We start from the raw sequence: 16,700 nt of genomic DNA on the forward strand, positions 1-16,700 counted from the left end.
CTTGTTTAGACAGTTGTTCGATGTGGTGTGACCAAGACAGGTTGTTATCAATGGTCACTCCCAAAACTTTATGATGGTCGACTTTTTCAACAAGTTTATCATTAACCGTTAGATCGTGAAATATTGAGGTTATGTTCTTGCGTTTTTGCCTAGTTGTTATTATCATGCTTTTTGTTTTTTGGGGGTTAAGGGACATGTGATTTAGCTCAGTCCATTCACTCAACTGGTTTAAAGTTTCTTGCTGTGATTCTGATAAACGACTTAAATTACGGCTGGAGTCTACCCTAAGAAAAAAAGTGATAATACAATATTTCAAGCAAAGTGTATTTGTGTATGCGTGCGTGAGTGTGTGTGTGTGTGTGTGTGTGTGTGTGTGTGTGTGTGTGTGTGTGTGTGTGTGTGTGTGTGTGTGTCCTTAAGTGCGAACAATCATAACACGCCTCGACATACTGTACTCGTTTTTGTCAAAATACCGGACCCTATTGCCAAGCTCAAAACACTATAGCTATTAATATTACATTATATAATTATAATAGTCTAAGCTTATTTTAGCAAAGCTTTCACTTCTCTCTAACACATTGTCATCACGGTGTAGTTAAAGGCACAGTAAGCCTCCCGTAAACCATCACAGAGCTCCCCGAGCGTCTACATACAGTACAAGCATATACTTCCATTTGAACGCTCACCGAACGGGAACATCCTGGCTGCTTTCTGTCGAGCGTGAGAAATTTTCAAAGAATTTATTTTCGTGGACTTGGTCTTCAACAACAATGGCGCCTCGTTTTGGTGCTGGACGGCTGTTATGAATATTCCCGGACAGTAAGCCTCCGTAAACCATCACAGATACTGTCAGGCTTTTACACACAGTACAAACACCCTCACCAAACGGGAACATCCTAGGTGCCCTACGTAAAGAGCGAGCAATTTTTAAAGAATTAATTTTGCAGATTGTCTCGAACACTTGTTGGACCCATCCTCAGGTCAAAAATGAGTTACTTCCCTTCGGGTCTCATTCTATCGATATAAACTGGCGATAGCCGTGGATCGATGATTATCAGAATGTTTTTGGACCGTGGTGCGTTTTTGCGCTTGACCTAACTTTTAAAATCTAAATAATAAATTGACAGCTTGTTACACAAACATTATTTAATCATAAAAGAATTCTTTTTTCATCAAGACAAGATCAGTACAATTCGAAGTTGTGAAAGTTTGAAAAAAGAAAAGCCCGGAAGCAGGGTCACGCAAGGGTCGTAGCAGACGACCTCTCAACAGTCAAAAGCCATCGCTAAAGTTATTGTGAACCACAGCCGTTTGTTTCGTGCATAAAAACGTGCTATTGTAGATAAGCTGACATCGAGTCGCATTCAAATGACTAACTGACGACTACATTGTGAAAAAGGGAAACTGGATCACACGGGTTCACGATGGCTCAGGGGTAAGATAAACCACGCAAAACTGAATTCTTTGAAAATTGTTCGCTCTTGACGGAGGGCACCTGGGATGTTCTCAATCGGTGAGTGTTTAAATGAAAGGGTGTTTAAACTGTGTGTAAAAGCCTGACCGTATCTGCGATAGTTTACGGGAGGCTTACTGTGCCTTTAAGAAAAGCTTGTTACGTGTCTTAACACAGTATCATCCACCGTGCGTTCAGCAAAGTTTTAATTTCTCCCAGACGAGGCGTAGGCGTTTGCGTTCAAGATTATTACCCGTGGTAACAGAGACAGCATATTTATCTACTGCATTATAGTGCTGCAAAACACGCCGTTATACCGTCTTTTCTGTTTGGTTGAATTGATCATGGCTGAAAAAGAGAACACATGCAGTTTCACGCTTCAGTCAGTATCCCGATGTTCATTCTTTCAGGAATTGTATCAAGTCATGTGTGCCAGAGTGTTTCCTTATTAATGCTTTGTCAATGTTACATTGTTACATTAGTTAATAATTGATGCGGTTGTTATTTTGTTTTACCAATCTGCATATGTATTAATCTGGAGATAGAGAGATAGAAATATAGATAGATAGATAAATAGATAGATAGATACCTAGCTAGATACATATAGCTAGATACCTCCACCCATTGCACCTCGGTATAAGCAGAAATAACGTATGTATGTTTTCTTGCTGAACAGTAGGGGAACGTATTCTGTGTGTACTGTCAGCGTATACGGTAGTATGGTTCGAAGCGATGTCTCCGATGACTGATGAGGAGTGACAGTCAGTATAAAAATGTTATCGGAAACAGATAATTTACGGAAGCCCGGGTAGCTCAGGTGGTAGAGCACTGGACTTGTGATCGAAAGGTCGCTGGTTCGAATCCGGGCCCAGACCCAGAGACGGTATTCATCTTCCACCCCATGAGAGAGAGAGAGACAGGAATAGCCAGACCTCGGAAATTTTGTTTTTGAAATATGCGACTTTTTTCTTTTACTGCGAGTTTCCGTTCTTTCCGTGTGACGTCACGTCAATCTATCTAAAGAGACCGTATTCGTTCAGCTGGTAGTTCCAATAAGGATTTTTCGCTGATACCACCAGAAAGTATACGCTGAACGTACAGAACGTATACTGTGAGCTGCTGTGTAGCGGGCCCAGGACTGTATGTTTTGTGCGGTCTGAGCGATGTGCAGATACACAGATATAATTATCGATAGATAGATAGATATATAGATAGATAGATAGATTAATATATTGATTGAATAATTGATGGCTTGATTAATTCATTGACTGTAACTTATTCAAAATGTGATCCGGCGATGCATGTGTGTGTGTGTGTGTGTGTGTGTGTGTGTGTGTGTGTGCGTGTGTGTGTGTGCGTTTTTTGTGTGTGAGAGTGTATGTGTGTGTATGTCTGTGTGTGTGTGTGTGTGTATGCATGCGTGTGTAGAGAGAGAGAAAGAAAGAGAGAGGGAGAGAGAGAGAGAGAGAGGGGGGGGAGAGAAAGAAGGAAAGAGAGATTTATTAAGAGAGAGTTGAGAGAGAGAGAGAGAGAGAGAGAGAGAGAGAGAGAGAGAGAGAGAGAGACAGAGAGAGAGAGAGAGAGAGAGAGCGATGATGGCTCTTGTAATAGTTCAAGGAATCACACACAGATAAGACAATAACCATCAAAGGAGTTTCTCAAAGTTTATCATGGGATAACGAGCAGTATCAGTGTTCCTGTTACAGAAATACAACTCTGGTTAGGTATGTCTCTCAAGGTAGAGGTCCAGTCTTCAGCTCTGACACTGGTCCACAGTTATTGGTGTGACGTCATATGTCTTAAAGGTCAGGCACTGAGCTGTTGATCTCTGTGTTCCACTCTCAACTAGGATGAGTCGGCGGGAGAACGGATACCTGAAAAAAATGATCATGCGACTTTATCCTACATACGTGAGAGAGACACCCGTGAGATAATAATCGTTCAAATCACACGTGTGTATATCATGTAAATGAGGTCGTGTCAATCAGGTCTGGCAGGGACCTGTTTTTCCACTGCTTATGATGCCAAAGTCACCGAGACAAACGTCATTATAGAAACACAAATTGCGCTCGCTAATTACCCTCGAGGAATCTTTAGAACTAACACCTCACGCCAAACTTTCAGAGTGACATTTCTTTGCTTTGACGTAACAGATTGCACGAGGCTTTAGAAGAGATCGAGGTTCCAAAACAAGCGTCTTCAATTTAGCTGCCTCGAGTGCAGGACATTTTCAGTAAAATACACGTAAGTACAGTATGTAGGATAAACAGAATACTACATGGCTTGCTGTGTCGTACCAGATTTACACTCGTTGCTTTTTCAAATAGTGAACAGCTCGCTTTCGCTCGCAGTTCAATATTTTAACAAGAAGAGCAAACGCTCGATCGAGTCACTTTCGCAGTTCTGAATATTATATGAGGCATCAGATGGACAGGAAGAAATTGCTATTCACAACACAATGCATACCTGAAGCATACCTGTGACCTTGAAAAAGGTCAAAGGTCACCAAAGGTCAAAGGTCACCAAAGCAGACGTCAAAGTGTAGAGGTCACTGGGAGTCACGTTCACATAAAATTTGAGCCCGGTCACTTGTATAGTTTCCGAGAAAAGCCCAACGTTAAGTTGTGTGTTGCCGAACAGAAAAGGCTAGTTATCTCCCTTGTTTTTCTGATAACGTTCGTAAAAGGCTACAGATGTAAATACTTTGATGTAAAGAATAATCCTACAAAGTTTCAATCACATCCGATGAACTTTGTCAAAGATATAAAATGTCTAATTTTTCCTTTGACGCTGACCTGTGACCTTGAAAAAGGTCAAAGGTCAACGAAACCATCGTTAAAGTGTAGAGGTCATTGGAGGTCACGACTAAACAAAATATGAGCCCGATCGCTTTGATAGTTTCCGAGAAAAGTCCAACGTTAAGGTGGTGTCTACGGACGGCCGGCCGGACGGCCGGCCGGCCGGACGGCCGGCCGGACAGACTAACACTGACCGATTACATAGAGTCACATTTTCTCAAGTGACTCAAAAAACAACTTGTGTAAATCTGGTACGACACAGCAAGCCATGTAGTATTCTCTATTTATACCATGACCTGCCTCTGTGTCTCTGTTAGCTGAGGAGATGGATACGCTGCGTATTCCATGGATTCCAGGACCGTATTTCATGGTTAGCAAGGCACTACTTTTGTTGTTTACCAACTTTGGTTGCAAAAATAATATATGTTCATCTGTAAACACGATTCGTCACCTATATGTTTTAAAACTAAATGAACAAATGCCCTTCAAACTATAAATGTCCACTTGCTCAACTAGGACAGCAAAGTCACTTTGTATTTTACCAAATAATTACAAAATGAAACTCAAACACAGAACATTGTTTTGAGACAAGTTAAGACAAATCAAGGAGGAGAACTCCGCTTGTCGAAGATCCTATCATACGTTTACAGTCACGCATTCAGCTTGTTTTCAGTCATTCTAAGACAATCTCGTTAGTCAAAGTATTGCTGACAAGTTTCGGCATGTGTTAACTATCCAAACTGTGCTGTTGAAGCACTACGATTGCACGTAGCGGTTAATATTCAATGTGAAAGCGTCTGCGACAAGCAGCATCGGGTCAAAGGTCACCGTGTCGGGTTCAAGGCGGGTAACTCTCGAACAAACTAATCCTGGATCAATTTCAGCAGCAAAATCATTGTCTAACTAAACGTTTTTGAGGAGAGGAAACTATAAATGAAACTGTAGGCATGCTGTTGTATTATAATTTAAGTGTGAGTTTAGATAGAGCGGACAGCGTCAGATAAACTTTATTTAAACGAGACAGATTAGCCGCGGGTGGAGGAGGAGGATGTTAGATACTTGAGGTAGGCCTAAAGGGATCAGTGTTGGCAGGTAGGGAAGAGAGGGTAGTAAAGCAGGATATCAACACTTTGGCCCGTAATTAGAAAGAGAGGGGAGAGGAGGATTTGTGAACGTCAAGGAGAAGAGCCCAGCCGCAATGTCCATGTTGCCGGGGGGCTTGCACGTGTGATGCATCAGCGGGGGTCTATAAGAACGGGAGAGCAACACATTGTGGTCAGTCCTTACCAGCGCGGCGCAGCGGGCATATGCCAACTATTTCTTACCCCCCATCCACCCTCGGCATCCACCGTTGTATTTTGTTAGCAATCCGTTGCATGATGTTTTTAATTTTGAGGCAAATGCATGCCTGTTTGTGCCTTCACTTGATGTGAGGTTGTGCATGAAGCGACTCGAACCTTGTTATGTAATCATTATTCACGGTGTTAAATTTTTGAGTGAGGGCTCCTTGTGATTGTTGTTAGTGTAACCAAATGTTTGTTGTTTTTTGTTGTGGACTTATCACTGCACAATGATATCTCGCATTGTCAGATGGTATTCTCTTGAATAAACTGCCCAAAATCAATACATGACTTGGCTATGTGTGATGTATGTGCGCACGAGAGTGATTGCGTGTGTGTCAGGTGTATGTGAGTGTGTGCGCGCGCAGGTGTGTGAGTATAACTGTAAGTAATAAGAGGGAGAGAAAGAGGAGTGTCATTTCTTTGGGATTATCGTGTGCTCTTGATTTGCGCCGGGGGGGGGGGGGGGGGGGGGCGATAAGTGAGTAGTTTAAAGGCATATGTACGCGCTCCCGTGTTTACAAAGTGTAGTTTGCCCATAATCGATGTCAAACGCACCATAAGACCATGTAATGACGATATGTCGCCATGCGCGGACCATATACATGCATTACAGCTTGTTTTTGAGTCTCAAAAACTTTGGATGTAAACAAAGACGCGGAGTTATTTCCCTTGCGTCAACGCTACCTCTGTTGGCAAATCTATAAATAGGACGATCCAGATCAAAATGAAAATTAACATATTTCAACATTGAAGGGGTCCTAGACCACAATATTTTGCAGGGAACTTAATTTAGCATGTCTCCAGCTGTTGGTAAAGCAATTAGCGTGTATAGTCATCGAGTACATATGGCTTTAACTTCGCGCATGCATATTCTTATGCAAAAGATATCGGCTAAAGAAAAAAGGCAAGAGCAGGATTGTGTTGAAAAAGTTGGTGTTTTTGATGGAAAACGTCTTGGCAAGAGATAAAACACTTAACACACCTCGTCCTGAATAGCTTGCGTACTTTTCCTCGGGTAGATTTTCAGGTATTCCCAGTGTATTCAGGTATTTTCAGGTATATATTGAATATATGCAAACGTAACCCTTAATAACCAGCATTCATGCAGAAAAGAAAATACCCCCATCACCCACACACACACACACACACGAAAGCATGAACAAACGCACACAGACACACACGCACACATACTCTCGCACGCACGCGTGTACGCGCACTCACTCTCTCTCTCTATTCATTTTACACACGCACACACACACACACACACACACACACACACACACACACACACACACGCACGCACGCACATGCACACACACGCGCGCGCACATGCACAAACACACACACACACACACACGCGCACATGCACAAACACACACGCACTTGCACACACACACACACACACACACACACACACACACACAGACCAACAGAGGAACATAAGCTGCAAAACCGACTGACAGACAAAAGACATATAGACACAGACAAACCTGTTGATACCGGCCACGAAGTTCAAAGAAAGCAAAGCAGGGCGTGGGAACAGTGGTGGCGATGACTCCCCGATCACTGCCGTTGACCCACAGGTGGAGCTCTGCCTTGGTCGTCACCATCACCCCCACACGTGCTCCCTCCGGCAGGTTGAATGTTGCTTTGTTCAGGTTGTTGTCTTCCTGTGGACATCAAGTTGATTTGATGTGTCAGTACCTTTCGGTGTGTGTGTGTGTGTCTTTGTGTGTCTTTGTGTGTGTGTGTGTGTGTGTCTGTGCGTGTGTGACTGTGTCTTTGTGTGTGTGTGTGTGTGTGTGTGTGTGTGTGTGTGTGTGTGTGTGTGTGTGTGTGTGTGTGTGTGTGCACGAGCGCGCGCGATGACGTTTATTTCAGCAAAATCGTATATGTAAAATGTTCAACAGTTATAATCTAAGAATAATATATTCTAAAGTCAAAATGCACGCAACTTCAAACACATGATCGGCTTGTCCATTGTTGTTTTTGTAATTCTAAAATAAGGTAGTTAAAATTGTTGTCAAAATTGTTGTTACCATAAACTCCGATTATATGAGGCAGAGTAGGATAGACATTGGGGAGCAAAGTTGCGGGAACGTGATCTTACTTTGATTTCACGGTTGTACACAGCATGACTGATGACAACAGCCTCACTGCCCCATCCACTGTGAGCTGTTTCAGGCAGACAGAGGTGATCGGGATCAGTCAGCACCACTCCACACGGCAGGTAGCAAGCCGTGTACTGCAGGTCTAGCTTGTCTGTTCTGATCTGCACACCATTCCGTGTCTGTTGCAGATTTTGTTTCGTGTAGATAAAACATAATTGGTTGAGTCAAATGCCGATTTGATGTTGTGAATCTGCGAGGGTAAACCTCACACACACACACACACAGACACACACACACACACACACACACACACACACACACACACACACACACAAACACACAAACACACACATATATATTATATATACGTACGTACATGCACACACACACACACACACACACACACACACACACACACACACCTCATACAACACGTTGGGCATCATGGGCTGGTCAGCAACAACAATACCATTGTTCCAACCCCCCACTCTCTCTGCTGTCAGACCGTCGTTGCTCAGTACAATGTTCGTCCCGTGGTTTGTGTGAAAACGCCACCCAAGGCTCTGAAACAATGAGACATCACACACCTACACTCAGCTGATACCCAGCATCATAGAGGGATTCATCACGAGGTACAAATACGAGTCTTAATATTCATCTTAACAAATGTTTGTTTTTTGTTACACATGCAGAACCGAGGGTACGTAAAGGGAATCTTCACAATGTATTAGTGGATGACAAACATGACTCTCGACGACGACTGTGACAAAACTACCGCTTTTTTTCTTCTTTTTTTTTCCCGGAATGATGGCAATATTTGTTTTTGCATAAAAAAGGGTTTAAATTACAGGGACATTTTTTATGTCATTTTGAACACGTATGGAGAAAAGGCGCTGTTTTGTGCAAGTTCTAAAAACTTAGCAGCGGAATAGACGAGAACAAGAAATCTTGGAATACGACCTCCCTTGTGGAAGATCTTAAAGTATTCACGACAAACAATGAAGCCGTTATCAGGGTGAATGATCTGTTAAGACCGCGTAGCAAAATTAACACATTTGCATCGGCCCATCTGTAAAAGGCGGCCTGGGGTAGCTTCAAACTGTCAGGGGGTGATTTTACAACATCACATGGAAAGAAGCTAATTTGAAAGTTATTTGAAAGAAAAGTTACATTACCTCGCTTAAAGCACCAGAAGTCTGTCTCTCTTCGCCCAGGAAAGTAAGTTCTCTTTCAAGTCTTGCCAATGTTGTCTTGTCGACCTTGATCGTGTTCATGGAAAGAAGGCTCGAAGGAACCGTCACTCTGAGATTCAGTCCTTGAACACGCAGTCTGACAGTGGCGGTGGCTTTCTCCAGCTTGCCCGGAGGTGACGTCACTTTCACGCGGTCAACAACACGTCGGTGTGACGTCATTCTCCCTCGACGACCCAACATGTCAGCTCTCGTTGCTTGCACAGACTTTTCGACCTTCTGTTTGGCGGCTAGAGTCAGCTCCCTAAGGCGACGTCTACAGGCCTTGATAGATTTCTCCAGGCGATCGCAGGCTTCGTCAATTTCAGCCAGGGATTTATTCGCATTCCGTTCCACTTCCTCGAGCTGCTGATCCAACTGGCTTATACTCCTGTCCAAGTTGTATTCAGCAGCTTTTAACATTTCAGACATGGCTGACAACTCCTGTTGCAGCTCGTCCAGGCGTTTCTCGAAAAGCGTCACTTCCGGACATGCGCGGTGCTCGGAGCTGGCGCAGAGATTACAAATAGCGGCGCCGTGCGTGGGGCAGTAGAGTTCCGACGGCTTGTCGCTGTGCACACAGCACGCTGCGAACTGGCTTGTGGCGAGTCGCTCCGCTGTCATGGTGGCCAGGGTCTCCACTGTGTGCTGGCGTGTGGCCGACAGGTTGCCGTGAGCCCTCGTGCAGGACGCGCACAGCATGTCGCCGCAGTGAAGACAGATCGACACTGCTTCTGAATCTTTACATCCAGCACACACAACGTCCTGGCTCAGTACACGTGTACTATTCACCAGCGCCGCCATGGCGACGTCATCCGGTAAGGCGTCCACAACATCCTCCCATCCCTTCGTCTTGCTTTTCTCTTTGGGGTCCGCGATGGCGCCCCTGCAGAGCGGACAGAGGGCCTCGGTGTTGGAGGCGAGCCAGAAGAGAAGACAGTGGCGACACAGGACGTGAGCACAGGGCAGCAGTTTGGGGTTCTTGAACAGCTCGTGACACACGGAACATTCTGTGTCACTGTCCGCTAAACATGTTTTGCCTGTTGCCCTTGCCATGGTAACGAATTAGTCCTGAAATACACGACGCATAAATGTAAATGCCAAGAAAAACGTATGGACATCTAAAATAACACTATTGGCAGGAGCATTATTCTTACCAGAAACAACCATCACTGCAGCAGCTACCATAACCACAAATACTACTTCTACTGTTACGACAGCAAAGGGAACGATAACAACAACACCAACAACATCAACTTCAACAACAACAACAACACATTGATGGATTAATTATTTCAACGGAATTGTTTTCAGTAATATATTATTTGCATCTGTGTGGTATATTTGAAGTCAATTATTTCCAGATATTGACTGCATCGTGAACCAAAAGCGGACGATATCGTGAGCAATGCGAACAAGAAGAAGCGGGCTATAGTTAAGACCTCCTGGTACTTGAATTCGGAAAGTGCGCATCTATTGTGTATTTGTATTAAAATCGATGTAAGGCATGCTAACCACAATGATTTTCCAATAAACAATTGTGCAGGGCTTGGGTGAAAATTAGGTCTTAAACAAAAATACAAACGGCGGAATTATACTCTTCGGCTCAGCCTCATGTGCTGTTCTAAGACTGTTTGTAAACGGTATAACCCCCCTTCAACGCACATTTAACAACGGATGTGCACGTCAAGAAGATCTCAATGGAACTGTCTGACAAAAGGGAACTTCTCGTGACGACCATGTGGCCCTTTTGTGCTTGAGGCGTAATGGTAGTGGGAAATGTTTGCTTCGACATTTTAATAAGGACCTAATGCAGTGAATAACCTACTCCGATGTGTATTTAATGGAGTGTCCGTTAGATAGTCTGCCTTTTCCTTTCCAAAATCTGCATAGCGCAGCCACGATTAAGCTAATAAGATTTCATAAAGATTGACCTCCTGTGTAAACAAATTGTTTCTGCCTCTTATGTGTTCAACAAACATTCCTTAATCAGATTAAACAGAGTTGTCAAAAATTGTCCCATGCTAGCCATGTTTTTAAAGCTGTTAAAAAAAGGGGGAAAACTGCGCGATGACGGAAGTTTGAAAATGCTCTGTCACTTGCTTTCTATTCATATACTTATCCTGTCTTATTTTACAGTTTTGAATGCTGTACCACGATAAACAGCAAAAGCAGATGCTGAATAGGCTCCATGGTATAGATATATAATACATTTAAGCAAAACAGAAAGAAAAAATTAAACACTGAACAAAATTGAAAACCCATATCAAAAGCTCAAATCCGTCACTTAGTATGGTCATATTTTGAACAGGTTTTGTCAGTTGATATTTAGCGTAAGCAGATTTAATCGAAATTCACCTCCAGTGCAAACAAATTCCTTTAATATTCAATTCACTTTTGTTTTCGTGTTCTGTCGACAGCCTTCTGTCAAACAACATACAGTTGTCAACATGTTCCCATTCTATAGCTTTGTTTTTAAACTCCTGAAAAATTAGGAAAACTGCGAAATAACGGCAGCGTGTAAAATGCTATGTAAATTACTCCAGATGTTTATAATATGTCTTATTTTGAAAAGAATCACATGTTACACGCAGCTATTACATAAAACAGTAAAAACAGAGGATGAATGGATTTCATTGCATACATTTAGCAAAAAAATAACAAATCAAAAGCTCAAATCGCACATCTCGAATATATAGGTCATTTTTTTCCTCAATAACACATGTGTCTCTAGTCAATTTCACTTCCACTCATGAGTTTCCCTCATCCACCCGTTACTGTTGCAGGAAACATCTGAGTATGCATGCATAGGTTCACTTACTAGACCTATAACTTATTAAAATCATTGTTCAAACAGATACTTCAACTGAAGTGTACTTAAACTACATTCTGTCTACATCATCAACACCATAAGTAACCTTGTTTGTATAGTGTTGACACATCTGTCTCATCTGTCCTCTGCACTCTCCAAACCCACAGTAGTTTATGTGTTTAGCTCATAAATATGTTTAACACTCTGTCAAACAGTTCAATCCGATAACAATGAATAAATCATCAATATCAGTGAAAACAGGAACCTTGACTAATTTCACATCGGCAGTCCCTTGTATCCACATCAAATTATGTTTCCTCTAAGTGCATACTATTCTTATTCATGGAAGTACATTTTTAATTAATGGAATTTGGTTGCTGATGTAGGTGAGAGCGTGCATGACTGTAATGGGGTTGGAGAGTTTCTCGAAATATTTTATATTCTAGAATAAGCTCTATCACTAAGAGAATTCTACAAAGTGTTTTTTCGTGTCTTTACAAAAAAGAAAGTAGTATCTTGCTTCAAACAGCTGCTGTCTTTGTTATGATTCTAACTTAACAATTGTGCCTGCTGCGTGAACATATTTAAAAAATGTGTTTCTCAAGACAAATTGTTGTTTGGAATCCGCATATGGACTGCTTGTTGTATCACAGCCTCTGAAGGCTTTGTGTCTGCAAAGCATTTCCCAACACTGTCTTGACTGCTTTAGTCCCTGCTGAGACGAACAGCAACTTAGAATATTGACAGAACGTTGTTCATTCTTTTGATGCAAGAAGAAATTATATTTTTTTTCACGAGAGAGCTTGTCCGAATCAATATGAATACAACATCGCCTCTACGTGTAACTTTACTTATTCCCCCCTCTGCTTCTTTACCTCTGTAAACTTGTAGAGCTAGTTATTTTTCGATAAACACCCAGCAACCAAACAAATAACGACCCAGCAACAGCCTGAATCCTCTGGGAAAAAACGAACCACTGAAAAATAAACCAATCAACTGTACAGAATAAAACATCATGATCTGAAAAGGGGGGGTATAAGGGATAAAGTTATAATTTGAACTGGCAAGATGCATGGATAATAAAGAAAACACACATAATTATGGGGGAGGGCTATCTCATAACACGTCTCTAGCTCAATAGAATATCAAGTGCAGGCCTTAAAGGCACAGTGCAGCTCACAGCCTTCGTTTTGCGTTTTTGTTGCAGCTGAGTGCATTTACAGTTCAAAAATCCTCCTATGGTAGTAAAACAAACCCAAAACTACCCAACGACGACATCTGTGAAGCTCGCCAGTTTCTTGTTCACGCGAGTGCATAAATTAACCTAGTTATTACGTGGTGTTTGGTCGGAGTTCGATTCAACTGAGTGATTCCGGCCTCGATTTTGTTTTACACAAACTCGACTCATGATGACGTCTGACATAGTTTGCTAGTGACGTGTCTTTTTGTGCATGATTTGGTGATCTACCTACCTGATCTAAATTTAGATCCAAAAATAGGTCAAGACCAGCCGGGTCCGAGTACGAAATTAATTCGTAAAAAAATCGCAGTTCTTGACTCTTTGGGTGCAAGTCAATGAAACTTGGTAGTTCTTCTAACTTTCTTTCTTTATTTGGTGTTTAACGTCGTTTTCAACCACGAAGGTTATATCGCGACGGAGTTCTTCTAACGGATAGCTGCCTGAGGTATGACTAAAAGCCCCAAATCAAAAGTCAAAATTCTTGGTATATATTTTAGTAATAATTTAGAAGCCTCGGAAATCGAAGAAAACTGGACGGAAAAAATTAATCATATTCAGAGCACAATGATTAAGTGGTCTAAGAGAAACTGCAGTATAATGGGAAAGATTTGCCTTGTAAAATCACTTTTGATCCCTCAATTAACACATGCTTTGCAAGCTTTGATTATACCCGAAAAGATCATATGTAAACTGAACTCAATGTTTTTCAGATTCATTTGGAAAAAAAGATTTTCAAACACAAAAGCCTATGAAAAGGTAAAACGAAAAGTTATGTGCCAGGAAACAAGTAAAGGTGGCCTAAATATGATTGACTTGGGTGATTTTCAAAAATCCTTTGTACTTGGATGGTTTTCGAAATTACTGCAACCAAACGAAGAAGCTTGGAAAAGTATTCCACTCAGTATGTTCTCCAAACTCGGAAAAAATCTATGCTGCTTTCAAGCAAACGTCAAACCAGCCTTATTTAAAGGGTTGGGGTTGATTACAAACAAGTTCTGGAAAAGCGTTTTAGAATGTTGGCTTGACAACCATGAAAAGATATTACCATGCGTGAAAAAAATGACCCAGCTGGAGAATTTATGCCTATGGAATAACTCTCTAATTGTTTATCGTGGCAAGACAATGTTTCTACGTGATTGGGTTACATCTGATATATGCTATGTGAAGGATTTATACGAGAATAATATGTTTTTACCATTTCACAGGATTTGTGAAAGAGTTGGGCATAAACCAACAAGACTATTTGAATATGGGGCAATTCGCACAGCAATAGCATCCCTTTTTTTGAAGATGAATGATAATGGAATACAAGCTATGAAGGTAATGGATTATCAGAAAATAAGTACATTTAAACCCAGGCAGTTTCGTAAATTAATGGTGGACGCTTATCAAACTGACACTATTGCAGTCAGTTTCTGGAAAAGAAAGATGGGAATTGAAATAAACAAGGACATTTGGCAGATAGCAAGCAACGCATCAAAAGAAGTAAGATTGAGACTGCTACACTGGAAAATAACTCATAACATTTATCCAACGAACATTATATTGTATAAAATGGGAATTGCTGAGAGTATTAGTTGTACAAATTGTACAGAAGAGACAGATTATATCGAACATTTCTTTTATTATTGTATAAAAATAAGCAAAGTGTGGAATCTTGTTGAAGAAGCCTTCTTCACCGCTTGTTCAAAAAGAATTCATGTTGATGTGCGGGATGCCCTATTTGGCCTAGTTAAAAGGAATTCTATTTCATCCGCTGAAGCAAACTATGTCAATTTGCTGATCCTGATTGCAAAAATGTGCATAGGTATTTATAGATACGGTACCCCTTTAGAGATCGGATGTATTTTTGAAAAAGAGTTAAGTTTAAGAAAAATAATTGACTTGTGACTCGCATACATGTTGCTATCTGTGAAATTGAAATAAAGAAACGTTAGGCCGAGGTAACAAAAGGAGAAATGATGACGGAAGAAAATATAGGACAAAATGTATAAAAAAAAATAAAAAAAAATAAAAAAAGGTGGAGAGAGAGAAGATAGAACGAGAGGAGACAGTGAGAGAGAGAGAAAGAGAGAGAGAGAGAGAGAAAGAGAGAGAGAGAGAGAGAGAGAGAGAGAGAGAGAGAGATTGGCAGACTATGGGAGAGAGGGGGAGAGAGAGACCGACAGAGTATGGGGGAGAGGAGAGAGAGAGAGAGAGAGAGAGAGAGAGAGAGAGAGAGAGAGAGAGAGAGAGAGAGAGAGAGAGAGAGAGACGAAGCAAAAAAGAAGAACAAAGAAGAAGACAGAAAATTCCGAAGAACAAAATTCAGAAAAAAAACAGACAAGTCGAAGAGAAAGAAAGTGGATGCAGAGAAAGACAGACTAGGGAGTGAGTGAGAGAGAGAGAGAGAGAGAGAGAGAGAGAGAGAGAGAGAGAGAGAGAGAGAGAGAGAGAGAGAGAGAGAGAGAGATGTGTGGACAAGTGTGAGAAAGAGAGAGAGGAGAGAGAGAGAGAGAGAGAGAGAGAGAGGAGAGAGAGAGAGGGTAAATGTAAATTAAAAAAAAAATAAAAACAATTGTCCATGATCTGTTTACTGTCCATTGAGTGTGAAGCTGAGAGAAAGAGTGAGACTGAAGGAAAACAATAATAACTTAATAAGAATTAAAATGATTATAAAAAAAATTTAAAAAAAACTTCCGATATAAAAAAAAACCGCACGCACATGTGTGATTAACAATGTCTGATCTCCTAAAAAAAAAAAAAAAAAAAGCCCCAGGGGCTCCGTGCACCTGGATTTGACAAGTTCAGTACCTTTAAGCAGCAAGCAATTAAAGTGACACACGAAATATGTGTCACGTTTTACATCCATGGCTATGGCTGCTCGTTGTTTAAATGTAATAAGTATGCTGACTGTAAGCAAGTGATAACAAACATGTCAAGAAAATGGATATCAAGTGACAACTTGAGCCAGCAAGAGAATACTTATATCCTTTTCAAGACATGTCTGTTATCATTTGCTTACAGTCAGGAGATTGAAAAGAATGGAATTATTAAATGAAAGTTTTGACCAAAATAGAAGCGGATCATACAAACCAGACGTGACAGCCAAATGCAGAATGCAATTTGTGGCTAAGATTGGGACACAAGTCACTTATATTTGAAGCTTGTGTGTTCAGAATGTTATTATATATCTGAGAGTCATGTATTGTGTCCTAACATTGATTAATCAATCAATCAATCAATATGAGGCTTATATCGCGCGTATTCCGTGGGTACAGTTCTAAGCGCAGGGATTTATTTATTTATTTTTACTTCTAATTTTATGCAATTTATATCGCGCACATATTCAAGGCGCAGGGATTTATTGATGCCGTGTGAGATGGAATGTTTTACACAATGCATCACGCATTCACATCGGCAAGCAGATCGCAGCCATTTCGGCGCATATCCTACTTTTCACGGCCTATTATTCCAAGTCGCACGGGTATTTTGGTGGACATTTTTATCTATGCCTATACAATTTTGCCAGGAAAGACCCTTTTGTCAATCGTGGGATCTTTAACGTGCACACCCCAATGTAGTGTACACGAACAAAACAAGTTAAGCATGCAGTTAAACCAGGTGTTATAAGGGCAAAGCCTTGCGGGAGTTAAACGCCCCTCGGCGTAATACGTATTTTTTCGATAATTATTTTTTTCTCGAGCTGGGCATGGTCTTTTTTTTGACAACTGT

General features: G+C 41.3%; 1 protein-coding gene across 5 annotated transcripts in view; it reads right to left on the bottom strand.

Annotated features, from left to right (window-relative positions):
* Positions 1 to 3,103: 3,103 nt before the first annotated feature.
* Positions 3,104 to 16,700, bottom strand: part of LOC138976320 (E3 ubiquitin-protein ligase Midline-1-like) — a 35,704-nt gene continuing 22,107 nt past the window's right edge. For 3 of the 5 annotated variants that reach the window (XM_070349176.1, XM_070349175.1, XM_070349177.1), the window contains exons 2-6: positions 8,881 to 10,005; positions 8,128 to 8,268; positions 7,705 to 7,884; positions 7,085 to 7,264; positions 3,104 to 3,327 (exon numbers count right to left, since the gene is read on the bottom strand). In XM_070349176.1, the coding sequence (XP_070205277.1) occupies positions 3,295 to 3,327; positions 7,085 to 7,264; positions 7,705 to 7,884; positions 8,128 to 8,268; positions 8,881 to 9,990 (1,644 nt within the window). In that variant the 5' untranslated portion in view covers positions 9,991 to 10,005 and the 3' untranslated portion in view covers positions 3,104 to 3,294. Of the gene's footprint in view, positions 3,328 to 7,084; positions 7,265 to 7,704; positions 7,885 to 8,127; positions 8,269 to 8,880; positions 10,006 to 16,700 lie in introns of those variants that run through there. The other 2 variants (XM_070349178.1, XM_070349181.1) reach the window with 2 other exon arrangements.

The sequence above is a fragment of the Littorina saxatilis genome, linkage group LG9, assembly GCF_037325665.1.
Source record: "Littorina saxatilis isolate snail1 linkage group LG9, US_GU_Lsax_2.0, whole genome shotgun sequence".
Classification (NCBI taxonomy): Eukaryota; Metazoa; Mollusca; class Gastropoda; order Littorinimorpha; family Littorinidae; genus Littorina; species Littorina saxatilis.